At 50.3% G+C, this 14,011-nt stretch overlaps 1 protein-coding gene across 1 annotated transcript; it reads right to left on the bottom strand.

The window, feature by feature from the left end:
- Nucleotides 1-389: 389 nt before the first annotated feature.
- Nucleotides 390-4,701, bottom strand: RD3 (retinal degeneration 3, GUCY2D regulator). Its single transcript, XM_003893132.5, has 2 exons — nt 4,100-4,701; nt 390-1,963 (listed from the first exon to the last, which is right to left on the bottom strand). Exons 1-2 carry the CDS (start codon nt 4,429-4,431, stop codon nt 1,672-1,674), a joined length of 624 nt encoding a protein of 207 aa, XP_003893181.2. The 5' UTR covers nt 4,432-4,701; the 3' UTR covers nt 390-1,671.
- Between the last annotated feature and the right edge of the window lie 9,310 nt (nt 4,702-14,011).

Raw genomic sequence — 14,011 nt, 5'->3', positions numbered from 1 at the left:
AGGTTGTGGTGAGCTGAGATCACGCCACTGCACTGCAGCCTGGGCAACAGAGTGAGACTCAGTCTCAAATAAATAAATAAATAAATAAAAATAAAAATAATTTGGCAATCGAGTGAACTTTTTTATGTCTTCAAATAAAATATGTAAGATGTTTAAGTTACCTATTTTAAGTGATTCTCACATCTACCAATTATATTAATAAGCCAATCAACTGTTTCTTCTTGATAGTGTTGGATCAGAGGTTTCCCACCATCCTATGATTCTCCGTCCAGATTCAAGTGAAAATCCAAAAAATCTTCAAAAGGGAAGTTCAAAACCAAATCATTCAAAAAAACTTTTTTTCGACTGAGGGAATACACAGATTTCCCACCCCACCCCACCCCCCCCCCGTTGATTATATCTCCTCCTAGCATTTTATTTAGGCTACTATTAAGGTCCACTTGCATTTTCCACAAGTGCACTGGTAGTTGAGGGTAGACACTTTCCGCGCCCATCCCCCTCACACCCCACTTCAACCCCAGAGTGTGTGGGAAGGCCTCCTGGCCTTCCAGATTTTCCATGGGTGATCCACACATTGGGCAATCCACATACCCATCATCAAGGCCTAACCGTGTTAGAAAATGGAAGGACAATGAAGTCTGCAGGAAGCTCTTCTAGAACATTTCACTCAGCTGCCTCAAGGTCAGTCAGGGGTTTGGGCATCGCTTTCTGGAGAAAGCCAGAGAGCAGGTGTGACCAGCTGCAGAAAGGGGCACCCTGGAATTGAGAAGCCTGGGCTCTGTAGAGGAGCATCTGAAGACCTTGGAGCTTAGCCTCTGAAAGAAGCTGTCCGGGACTGGCCACAGACCATGTGATGACATTGTGGCGTGGGGTAATGAGTAACCTACCTCCACCCCTAGCTACACTTCTTGGAGAGCAGCTGAGATTCTCATCCCAGTGCCAAGGTAAGAGATGGATCAGGCCACAGGTAGGTAGAGATGTAGCCTTTGGATCTGTCTCTTCATAGCCCAGGATTCCAAACTCAAGAACAGACACTATTTTTGCAGGAACAATCTCACTGTTCATGAGCAGCTGGCTGCAGTTAAAGGCAAAACAAGTGTCGCTGTCTGAGCCTCAAGTTCCACATTTACTAGCTGAAAAGAGTGGATCTAATTGTCTCTCTGGTCCCTTCCAGCTGTGCCTGCCCATAAGGCTGTGACCCGTCTGCAGTGGTGAGCTCAGCCAGTCACTAGCAAGAATGGATACCATTCAACAGGTCCCTTAGCACTGGGGATGGGGGTAGGGGAGTGAATGGGACATCACTGAAATTGGGGTGAGAATCTAGGTCTTGCAAAAAGGCAGGGCAACTGTCCCCTTTTAGACAGAAGCAGGAGATGAGGATGGGGCAATGGTCTGTCTTTCAAAACCTTGAATCTGCCAGTTAGGGAAGTGGCTGCTCCCGCAGACTCGCGCAGGAGAGGGCGAAGGCGGTGCCGCTCTACGACCTGACTCGGCTTTGTGGCCAGAGGAGGAAGATGAAGCTTCATTTTACAGCAGCGTCTTGGAATGCGGCCGCCTCTTGGGTCTCCTCTTCAGGGCTAGGTGAGGAGGTTCCAGGGCCCGGCGCTCCCGTCACCGGCCTATCATTCCCCCTGCAGACGGCTCCGCTTCTGGGCAGGGGAGCGGCCGCGATCAGTTGGTTTTGGGCGCCCGGAATTCGGGCATGCTCCAGGACCGCAGTGGCGGCGGCGCGTCCCGCTCCACGTCCTCGGAGATGGTCCTGATGTCGCTGGCGAAGGGGGAGATGCGCGCGCGGGTCTTGAAGGTGGCCAGGCTGCCGCGGGGCCGCAGGCTCCACTGGCGCGTCAGCTTGTGGGCCTCCTCTTCCTGCTTCATCCTCTCCAGAACCTCCTGCAGCACCGAGCGGAAAATCTGGGACACCTCCTGCACCTCGGGCTCCTGCTCCGCCAGCAGCTGCCGGAACCTGGGCGGGAGGGGAGGGCGCTGGGGCCATTCATCCACAACAACGGGCCTGGCACCCCGGGGCGTCTAACCCCGAGGGGCTGCCCGTGCATCCTCGTGGCCAGTTAGTCCACTCTACCCTGCTCCTGAAGCGAATCAGGAACCACCCCACGTTGCTACTGATTCAACTAATCCTGAGTTCAAATCTCAGCTCTGCCACCTCTGGCCTCCATTGGCCTTAGCCTCCTCGTCTGTAATCTGAGACAGCTGCCTTTTTGTGAGCTATAATGAACTAAGGTATGTAAAGATCCTGACACTTACCTAAGGTTGTTGATGATACAGCATTAAGGGGAGCCCTTTGCAGTGGCAGCCTTACTGATGGGAGGCCTTCTGGCTAAGCTGCTCCTGTCTCTTCTCCACCCCCTGGCCAGCATGATCTTTCTGAAACCTATATCTGATTATGTCACTGCCCCTGTGATATTCCTTCCAGGTGCGCTGTTTGCCATGCACAGGGGTCCCCTGATACTTCCCTGGAAGACTCTCTGCACATCAGCTGGGAAGAATCACTTGTGGCCCCGACATGTCCCAGGTTCTCCCAAGGCCCTGTGTGGTTTCCCAAGCTGTTTACTCTGCCTAGGCTATCTTTGCTTAGAGCTCACAAGTTAATGCTGGCAAGTCTATTTAATACCAGGTTTCCTCCACCAGATTGAGAGTCAGGACTTCTCAGCAGTGACATGAGACCGGAAATGAGACAGGACAATCATGACCTGTGTGCACTCAGTCTTCCCCCTCACTTTTGAGGTTTCATTTGCCAGCCCAGGTGCCCTTTTCAGCAGCTCCACCCCATGACCCACCCCTGTCCCCAGGTGCTTCTGGAATAGATACGCTTTGGGAGGCTTCTGCAGTCCAGATTCAGAAAGCTGGGGGAGGGTAAGGTTCTCCACCAGGAGGAAAAAGGGGGAGGGGTGGTAAAAGCTCTACAGAAACCAAGGAGTGTGGACCGGGCTGAAGAAGGTGAATGGGGCTGAAGGAGAGGAGTTTTTAAAGAGAATTTCAAAGAAAAAGGTGTACAATAAATGCATGTGTTAGTTAAAGGCATGGGTGAGGGAAGATTTTGGGAGACTAACAGGAATTTTAAGATGTTTTATTGTGGATTTATATTCCTTTACAAAGAGAAATGTAGATAAAGAACTTGAGTTATTTTGAAATTACTCGATGCTTCTTTGAGAACAGCACCGATTCTTCTGAGACAGGACCATGTGGTCACAGCTTCGGTAGGATTACATTTAAATTCAAGGAACATAGTTGTACCCAAGCTCTAAATGTGCAGTGCCCCAGAATTCTGTCTTAACCCTTCCTACATACTCTCACACACACACTCTCTCTCTCTCACACACACACACACACTCACACACACACTCGCACACACACACTCTCACACACACACTCACACCCACTCTCACACACTCTCACACACACACTCTCACACACACTCACACACACTCTCACACACACACACTCACACACTCTCACACACACTCTCACACACACTCTCACACACTCTCACACACACTCTCACACACTCTCACACACATGCTCACACACACTCACACACTCTCACACACTCTCACACACACACTCACACACACACTCACACACACACACACACACACACACTCTCTCTCACACACACTCACACACACACACTCATACACACACACACATCTGTGGGCAGACTAGCATGAAAGCTAACATAAGCTAGGATAATTAAGAATCTGATTTTGGAGAAATGTCTGGGAAAACTTCTCCAAGAAGGTAATATTGAAGGTAAACTGACGAAAGAAAAGAAGCCACGTAAGTTAAAATCCAGGACAATAACAATCTGGGCAAGAAGAAGAGAAAACTCAAGGGTATTGTGTTCTCTTGAATCAAAACTCACATGCCTCCAGGAGCTGCCTCCTGCCTCCTGCTGGACCCCCAACCCTAGCCCAGCGTTTCATGGTCTCTTTCAGATTCCTTTTCCCCTCTTGCTCCTTCTAGCAGGTAACTAGGTCATCCAGGCTCCCTGGCTCTAGTCCTGGTGGCTTCAGGCCCCTGCCACTGCAGCCACCTTTCCTGGAGCCTGCAGCCCAGCAGGGATCCCCATCCCAGTGCTCACCTGAGGATGGCAGGCCCACAATAGGATGGGTGGATCTTAACGCAGACATCCTCCAGCTGCAGCCGCTCACTGGGGCTGAGGTCATAGGTGGGCCGGGGTGTGCTGGCCAGCCAGCTGTAGTCCACACCGGTGCAGACCTTCCTGACCGCAGTGCTGCGCTCCCGCTGCTGCCTCTCAGCCTCTCGCATCTGCCCCGTCAGCTCCATCATAAGTGTCTCCAGCACCATCTCAGCAGGGCTCCTGGAGGACAGTCGGGATGGGGCCTCGTTCCACCGAAGCCATGAGATGAGAGACATAGCCCCTGGCCCTGCTGAGACAGGACAGGCGTGCATCTTTCCCGGGCCCCTCTGTTAGTTAGGATGGGGAACCTGGGGACCCAAGGGGGAGAGAAGAGAGCTGGGACCCAGGGGAGAAGACCTGCTCCACCCTAACAGCTGAGTGGCCTCAAGTAGGTGGCTTAATTTCCCTGAGCAATCATTTCTAATTCTGTAAGACAAGATAGGGCTGTTGTGCTGGGCGTGGTGGCTCACGCCTATAATCCCAGCACTTTGGGAGGCTGAGGCCGGCAGATCACGAGATCAGGAGATCAAGACCATCCTGGCTAACACAGTGAACCCCATCTCTACTAAAAATACAAAAAATTAGCCGGGCGTGGTGGCGGGTGCCTGTAGTCCCAGCTACTCTGGAGGCTGAGGCAGGAGAATGGCGTGAACCCGGGAGGCAGAGCTTGCAGTGAGCCGAGATCGTGCCACTGCACTCCAGCCTGGGCGACAGAGTGAGACTCCATTTCAAAAAAGCAAAAACAAAAAACACAGGGCTGTTGTGAGAAGCAGCTGTGAATAAACTTTGTACACTGTAGGCATCACATAAAAGTAAGAGACTCTTGTGGTTATGATCCTTAAAGCATCTCCAGGATTGTGCCCAGAGAAAGGGCCTCCTGAATCCCCACTAACTCCCAACAAAGCAGGAGACATATGGACTATGGCTGAGCACAAGCTTTCCCTATGATTTAAGGGGAACACACACACACACTCACACACTCACATACACACACACACACACTCAGAACAGATACATCCTATGTCAGTGTACCAGGAAAACACCCTCAGTTTTTAAATGCCTCCAGCCTATTGACGAAAGACACTTAGAATTCTATGGGGTTGGCCAGCCGTGGTGGCTCACGCCTGTAATCCCAACACTTTGGGAGGTCAAGGCGGGCGGATCACCTGAGGTCAGGAGTTCAAGACAAGCCTGACCAACGTGGAGAAACCCTGTCTCTATTAAAAATACAAAATTAGCCAGGCATGGTCGCGCATGCCTGTAATCCCAGCTACTTGGGAGGCTGAGGCAGGAGAATTGCCTGAACCCGGGAGGCGGAGGTTGCAGTCAACTGAGATCACGCCATTGCACTCCAGCCTGGGCAACAAGAGCAAAACTCTGTCTCAAAAAAAAAAAAAAAAAAAAAAAAGAACTGTATGGGATTAACATTAACCTGAAAAAAACCAACTTACCCACCATTCATTCATTCATTCAGCATTAATCAAGTACTGTGTACACATCTGTGGAGGGACATAAACACGAAAGGATGCCAGGATCCTGCTCTCCAGGAAAGGCAATATTTATTGAGTAAACGCTGCAACATCAATGGAGAGAGGGAACTCTGCTGGTGAAGCACAGATTCAGCACTGATGTGGGAGGGGAAGGAGTGACCCTAGACAGTGAAAGGGGCCAGAGTGGGCTGAGAAGTGAGTGCGAGCTTCAGACATGTGGGCTGATGGAGAAGGGGTCCCAGGTGGAGACAGGATCCGGCCATAGAACAAGGTGAGACAGCTGGAGGTATGACAGCAGTAAGCCTAACTCATCATGGAGCCCCCACACGGGCCTGATCAATACAAGTTTGGTGAAGGACAGACCGAGTAGATGAATGAATGAGTGAATGAATGAATGGGTGAATGAGCTACTCCATGACCTGTCAGATGTAGTCTGTGATTCTGACCACAGTGAAGGGAAATGACATTCCCGAGCTAAAGCCTGAAGTGGGTCTTCAAGGTGCCCCACTTCCCCTTTCTGCACTTTTCTCTCTCCAAGAAGTTCCCCCTTCCATGCACCATTTCTGCTTAGACCCTCCATATGCAGAGAAAAGAGGTCAAATGAACTCAGTCTCAACGTCATGGTGGTGAGGGAGGTGTCACCTCCCTAGGACACTTGCATTTTTAGGCCACCTGTTGTGGGAAGTCAGGGACCCCAAATGGAGGGACCAGCTGAAGCCGCGGCAGAAGAACATAAATTGTGAAGATTTCATGGACATTTATTAGTTCCCCAAATTAATACTTTTATAATTTCTTACACCTATCTTTACGGTAATCTCTGAACATAATTTGTGAAGATTTCATGGACACATCACTTCCCCAATCAATACCCTTGTGTTTCCTATGCCTATCTTTACTTTAGTCTCTTAACGCCGTCATCTTTTTTTTCTTTTTCTTTTTTCTTTTTTTTTTTTTTTGAGACGGAGTCTCGCTCTGTCGCCCAGGCTGGAGTGCAGTGGCCGGATCTCAGCTCACTGCAAGCTCCGCCTCCCGGGTTCACGCCATTCTCCTGCCTCAGCCTCCCTAGTAGCTGGGACTACAGGCGCCCGCCACCTCGCCCGGCTAGTTTTTTGTATTTTTTAGTAGAGACAGGGTTTCACCGTGTTAGCCAGGATGGTCTCGATCTCCTGACCTCGTGATCCGCCCGTCTCGGCCTCCCAAAGTGCTGGGATTACAGGCTTGAGCCACCGCGCCCGGCCAATCCCGTCATTTTAAGCTGAGGAGGATGAATGTCGCCTCAGGACCCTGTGATTGTATCAACTGCACAAATTGTTTGTAGAGCATATGTGTTTGAACAATATGAAATCTGGACATCTTAAAAAAAGAACAGGATAACAGTGATGTTCAGGAAACAAGAGAGGTAACTTTGGACTGGCCACAGGTGAGCCAAACGGAACAGAGCTATAGTTCTCCTCTTTCATAAGCAAATAGGAGAAATATCGCTGAATTATTTTTCTCAGCAAGAAACATCCCTGAGAAAGAGAATGCGCCCTGAAGGTAGGCCTATAGACGGCCCCTTTTAAGGCATCCCATCTTTTATGGTCGAAGCCGAAGGGATGAAATAAGCCCCGGTCTCCTGTAGCGCTCCCAGGCTTATTAGGACGAGGAAAATTCTTGCCTAATAAATTGTGGTCAGACAGGTTACCTGCTCTCAAACCCTGTTTCCTGATAAGATGTTATCAATGACAATGCGTGCCCGGAACTTCATTAGCAATTTTAATTTCACCTCATCCGGTGGTCCTGTGATCTCGCCCTGCCTCCATTTGCTTTGTGATATTTTATTACCTTGTGAAGTATGTGATCTCTGTGACCCACACTCTATTCGTGCACTCCCTCCCCTTTTGAAAATCGCTGATAAAAATTTGCTGGTTTTGCCGCTCAAGGAACATCACGGATCCTGCCGACATGTGATGTCTCCCCCCAACACCCAGCTTTAAATTTCTCTCTCTTGTGCTCTTTCCCTTTATTTCTCAACCCAGCCGAGACACTTAGGAAATAGAAAAGAACCCACGTTAAACATCGGGAGCGGGTTCTCCCGATAGCCACCCTCCCACCACCCTGCACCCCAGTGCTTAATCCAGAGAAATGAATTGTTAAGGTAAATAATCAGACCAAAGGAGAATATTATGATGGGGTAGCAGCAGCCTTCTGGAAGGCCACACCTAAATCCCTACTTAAGATGGAGATTTGAATGACCAACTCCTTTAGCAACCAACAGAATTAAGAAATCTGAAAACAGGCCAGGCGATGCCTGATGCCTGTAATCCCAGCACTTTGGGAGGCAGAGGAGGGTGTTCAAGAACATCCTGGCCAACACGGTGAAACCCTGTCTCTACTAAAAATACAAAAATTATCTGGGCATGGTGGCACACGCCTGTAGTCCCAGCTACTCAGGAGGCTGAGGCAGGAGAATCGTTTGAACTGGGGAGGCGGAGGTTTTGGTGAGCCGAGATGGCGCCACTGCATTCCAGCCTAGGTGACAGAGCGAGACTTCAACTCAAAAAAAAAAAAAAAAAAACCAGAAATCTGAAAACTTTCATTCTCCACTCAACCTAAGCCTATCACCAATGGAGGCTTCAGATTACACAGCTGACCCCTTCCTGGGAGGGTGGGACGAAAGGACCATTAGACCCTACTCCTGGGGTCAGTAGTAGCTAGGACGTTTACTTCTTAGCTCTTACCTGCTGTATGTGCCCAGAATAAAGAGATTAGGCAGTACTGTGTGTACTGGGGGTACTGGGGAGTGGGAGTGCAGGAGTGGAGGTGTTATGGCCAGAGAGCCAGGAGCATCAGGAACCTCGCCTAAGGCTAAAGGATTCCATCAGTTCAGGCACAAAGACTGCAAATGTAACTGAATGTATCACTTTCCCTGGAGGGTTTGTGTTTTTCAAAGTATATGGGTTAGGTTGATGCTTAGCACCAAAAGAGTGAATGGTGTAGCTGCTGAAGAGTACTACAAGCATGCGGAGTCACTCATTCCTGCAAGGGCTACTGAATGTGCTAGGCTATTGCACAGCTCCATGCCTTTGTCATATTCCTCCCTCTGCCTGAAATGCCTGCCCATTCTCATGGAGACCAGGTCTAGGGTCAGCACCCTCAGAAGGTTTTCTTGACCTTCCCACCTCCCGGGTAGATGTGGCCACTCTCTACCTTGTCCCCTAATGCACTCTGCACAGGTGTTTTTCAGAGCTCAGGAGCACTTTACGGAACATGACCGCCTACCTCCCCTGACCCCGGGTGTGGTATGTGGGGGGGCCTGTGCCTTATTCCCCTTTCCATCCCTGGCGCTGGACACATAGTCAGTAGGCACTTAATAAATAGCAAACAAATGAATGAATGAGTGCCAGAACAAAGGAACGAATAAATGATAGAGAAGCTATAACAGCTGAATCAAGGAACAAGCCCCACAGACCTGACCTGAACTGACCCTGAACAAGAAGGCATTTTTCAAAGCTTCTTAGGGAGCTTTTTTTCTTCTTAATCTGAGTTTGCGTTTGAGCGGAAAGAAGATTGCAAGAGAGTGGCTTGGCAATAGAGGGTTCTCCTGTGGCCGGGAGAAATGTGAGTGAAGAAATGGGAGACACTGAAGATAACTTTTGCCTCCAGGGCAAATAGACCTCAGAATATCCATGCCATGGCCACATAAGCTAACAAACTATTAAATAAAGCGTGTTCCATTTCCTTCCTTGTCAACCACACCTTCCTAACAATGTGGAGGAGGAGATTCAGACAGCATTCTTGGACTCCTCAAAGTTCTTTTCTGGCACATGGAGGTGAGTTGGGACAGCTCCCGGCCCTCAGCCAGCCTCCCTCTCTTCCCCCCTCCGTTTCATCCCACATGGTAAGAGGCCTTGCAAACACGTGTGGGGACACCCCAGCTTTCACCTCCAAGACCCAGCCACACCCCCGCAACCAGCCACCTCTTTGCCACCCTCTGACTTAAGGTTCCTCACTGGCAGTGCCATCTGCCCTGCTCAGTGGCCCCTTCTGTGGGGAAGTAGGTGGGCGACTGTCTGGCAGGGAATTCTGATTTCAGTCTCTAAGCCTGATCTCGAAGGGGAGTGCCCACAGGGTGGCATGTCTACTGGACCCCCAGACGCCTCACCTCGAGGCAGAGTAAGGCCAGAAGCAAGCCCAAGTACATTCTGGGGTGCAGCCTGTATGGGGTCCTGCTTTGCTGGGCTTAAGTCTCCCGACCTGAGCTGGCTGCTAGAAAAGGTGCTTTGTCACCCACCTCTCCCAACTCCAGATGGCAGGGGCTGAGTGGGGTGACCCCACCTGAGTCCTGAATTTTGTGGGCTCTGAGTCTCTTTGGCCAAGGTGAAGGGTCTCACAGGGGAGGAGGGTGTTCTGAGTCACCTCCTTCCCGTCCCCTCACTCCCGGAAACTCTGGCCAGGACTGGAAGCTTTGGCAGAGACAAGATTTCTGCTGGTGCTATTTCTGTCCCTGGTGCCAGCTGCTCCCCCAGAAGGCTCTTCAGTGGGTCCGATTAAGTTCTTAAGGGCAAAGGAGGGAGGGAGAGAGAGGGAGGAAGAACAGAGACAGAGAAGCAGGTGGGCAGGCTAGACAGACTCCAGAGGGTGCCGCCTTATCCCAGGGTATGCCCAGAACCTGAACCTCGGCTGAGACTGGGAAGGACGTGGTGCCTGGGGGGGGTCTGTTAAACAACAGCAAGAGCAACCTTCGCTAAGTATCTGGCACAATTTGCTACACCGCCTGGCTCCAGATTCACCACTGTGGCAGAGCCAACTCCTCAGTGTAAGCCCCGAGGCCCCCACACTTGGCTCACCACCTGGTGAGTGGCAGTGCCATGGTGTCCTCAGTCTTCCTGTGATGAATGGTTCCTACTCAGTCAATGGCACTTATAACCAGCCTCAAACACACTAACACTGATTGAATCCTTGTTTTAAAAAATTAGGATAGGCCAGGCACGATGTCTCATGCCCGTAATCCCAGCACTTTGGGAAGCTTGAGTTCAGGAGTTCGAGACCAGCCTGGGCAACATGGTGAAACTCCATCTCTACCAAAAATATAAAAAATTAGCCAGGTGACGTGGCACACACCTGTAGTCCCAACTACTCGGGAGGCTGAGGTGGGAGGATAACTTGAGCCTGGGAGGTAGTGGTTGCAGTGAGTTGAGATCGCGCCACTGCACTTCAGCCTGAGTGACAGAGTGAGACTCCCATCTCAAAAAAAAAAAAAAAAAAAAAAAAAAGGAGGAGACACCCTTTATCAAGTTAGGACAGATCCCTTTCTTTATATTTAAAAGAAAAAAATGCTGGGTGTGGTGGCTCACACCTATAATCCCAGCACTTTGGGAGGCCAAGGTGGGTGGATCACCTCAGGTCAGGAGTTTGAGACCAGCCTGGGCAACACAGTGAAGCCCCATCTCTACTAAAAATACAAAAATTAGCCAGGGGTGGTGGTGGGCACCTGTAATCCCAGCTACTCAGGAGGCTGAGGAGGAAGAATTGCTTGAACCTGGGAGGCAGAGGTTGCAGTGAGCCAAGATCGCACCACTGCATTCCAGCCTGGGTGACAGAGAGCGACTCCGACTCAAACAAAAAAAAATTAGGATAGCTGAAGAAATTTGAATATGAACTGGATGTTAGAAAATGATCCATGGGGCCAGGCACGGTGGCTCACGCCTGTAATCCCAGCACTTTAGGGGGCCAAGGCGGGTGGATCACCAGTGGTCAGGAGTTCCAGACCAGCCTGGCCAACATGGTGAAACCCCGTCTCTACTAATAATACAAAAATCAGCCAGGCGTGATGGTGCACGCCTGTAATCCTGGCTACTTGGGAGGCTGAAGCAGGAGAATGGCTTGAACCCAGGAGGCCAAGGTTGCCGTGAGCCCAGAGTGCAGCATTGCACTCCAGCCTGGGTGACAAGAGCAAAACTCTGTCTCCAAAAAAAAAAAAAAAAAAAGATCTGTGGAATACTGGCCAATAGCTCAATCTTAGGAGGTGTTGAAGTGTTTACAAGTGTCTACAATATCTTAGATTCAAATAGTTCAGAAAACGTTACATAAATATGTATAAACACACCCCATAAACAGGGTGTTGGGGCTCAGAAACTAATATCCCAAGATATGGCATTGCATATGCTGAGCTGAAGAAGCCTCCTGGTCTCTCTGGCCCCCCCATGGCCACTGTCTCTTCCAAAGCCCTTTGTCTGCCTAAGATCCAGATCCACCAAAGGGAACAATGTTTTTTTTCTTCCCTTAAGACTGAGAACGAGCCCTTACCTGAACAGACCTTCTCACAGGATAATGTACAAGTTCATTTTTGATCCCTGCCCCATTCATTCTCCCTAGTAATCCTCTCACCAGAACTGCTCTTCTCCCCCTCCCATAACTCGCTTTGCCAGGGTGGTAGGTATATACGCTTCCAAACCCCAGTGTGGGGTGAGCAGTGCCTCTGTGATTCTCCCCATGTATGCATTCGTGATAAATGTGTACACCTTTTCTCCAATTAATCAGCCTTTCTTGAGGTGATTTTTAAGTGAACCTTCATAGGGCCAAGCCCTTGGCCCCTACAAGGGCAAATATGGCAAAATATTAGCAATTGTTGTATCTGGGGAATATTGATGGATATTTATTGCATATTTCTGCATGTTTATGCATATTCATAGTTTAAAAGTTGGAAAAACTCTACCTCAAAATTCACTTGTTCAGGAAGCCGTCCTGATTCACTCTACCTGACGGCCTGCGTTGTTCCTAGGGACTCCTCCTTGCAGTTCCTATTCTGCTCATTTCTGCTGCTGTGCCTTTCTCCACCCACCAGCCTGGGCATTGAGGCCTTGCACAGTGGCGTGTGCGGGGAGGGCCTAAGGGCCTGGAGACTGAAGCGCAGGGCTGAGTTCTCATCTGGTCACTTGCTCAGCAAACACAGGGGGAGTGTGTGACCTGCCTGTCGCTGTGCTAGGTGCTGGGACTCCCTCAAGGAGTGTACACTCAAGAGAGGGAGGAAAGCAAGCAGACAGGCAATTGTGATGCCGCGAAAGGCACAGCTCTCCTGAATGGAAGGGGACTCCTAGGCCTCAGCTGTATAATTAGCGCAGGGTGTGCCCAGGAAGTACCCGCCCACTATTCTCTGCATAATTGCTACAGCTCATTAACCAGTGAGGCCTTGGTTTCTGCATTTATAATATGGTGTTCAGACGCCAGCTCAGCCCACTCCACAGGGTTCCTCTGAGACTCGGGTGGGAGACAATATATGAAAACATTTGGTAAACTATAAAAATCCTGTGCAGTGATCAGGGGTTGTAATTCTTATGACACAATCAGGTGGCTAAAAAGTTCACCTGGAGGCCACGTGCGGTGCCTCACGACTGTAATTCCAGCACTGTGGGAGGCTGAGGCAGGCAGATCACTTGAGGCCAGGAATTTGAGACCAGCCTGGCCAATATGGTGAAACCCCATCTCTACTAAAAATACAAAAATTAGCCAGGTGTGGCAGCGGGCGCCTGTAATCCAGCTACTCAGGAGGCTGAGGCATGAGAATTGCTTGAACCCAGGAGGTGGAGGCTGCAGTGAGCCAAGATGGTGCCACTGCACTCCAGCCTAGACGACAAAACAAGACTCTGTCAAAAAAAAAAAAAAAAAAAAAAAACCCACCTGTAAAGAGGTCTTGAAGGCTCTGTAGAGAGCAGACAGATGACCAAATCCAATGACGACACAAAACGAGAAGAAAAGAAATGAAAGCCAGCTAGGAGCATGGGCTGGACCCTGCTTGTTAAGACCCCTATCCACCTTGGGGTCCTTGGTAAGAATCTTTGGGCTGCGTTTCCCTCCTTTGTCTGGGAGCTAGCATGGGGACAGAGTTGCTGCTGTTCATTGACACATACAGGCCTTCTGTTCCCTCTCCCCATATTCCTGGGGCCTGGGGTCCAGTACCCTCCCCACTCTCACCCCCACTCACCACCTCCACTGCTTTTGGGTTTTTTTTGTTTTTTTTTTGTTTTTTGAGACGGAGTCTCGCTCTGTCACCCAGGCTGGAGTGCAGTGGCCGGATCTCAGCTCACTGCAAGCTCTGCCTACCGGGTTCACGCCATTCTCCTGCCTCAGCCTCCCAAGTAGATGGGACTACAGGCTCCCGCCACCTCGCCTGGCTAGTTTTTTGTATTTTTTAGTAGAGACGGGGTTTCACTGTGTCAGCCAGGATGGTCTCGATCTCCTGACCTCGTGATCCGCCCGTCTCGGCCTCCCAAAGTGCTGGGATTACAGGCTTGAGCCACCGCGCCCGGCCCTCCACTGCTTTTGACCTCAGATGCATGCTGGGCGGCCTGGCTGCACCCCCACTCCGCCTCTGCTTGATCAC

The sequence above is a fragment of the Papio anubis genome, chromosome 1 (genome assembly GCF_008728515.1).
Source record: "Papio anubis isolate 15944 chromosome 1, Panubis1.0, whole genome shotgun sequence".
Lineage (NCBI taxonomy): Eukaryota > Metazoa > Chordata > Mammalia > Primates > Cercopithecidae > Papio > Papio anubis.
This window is presented reverse-complemented; position numbering and strand designations above follow the sequence as displayed.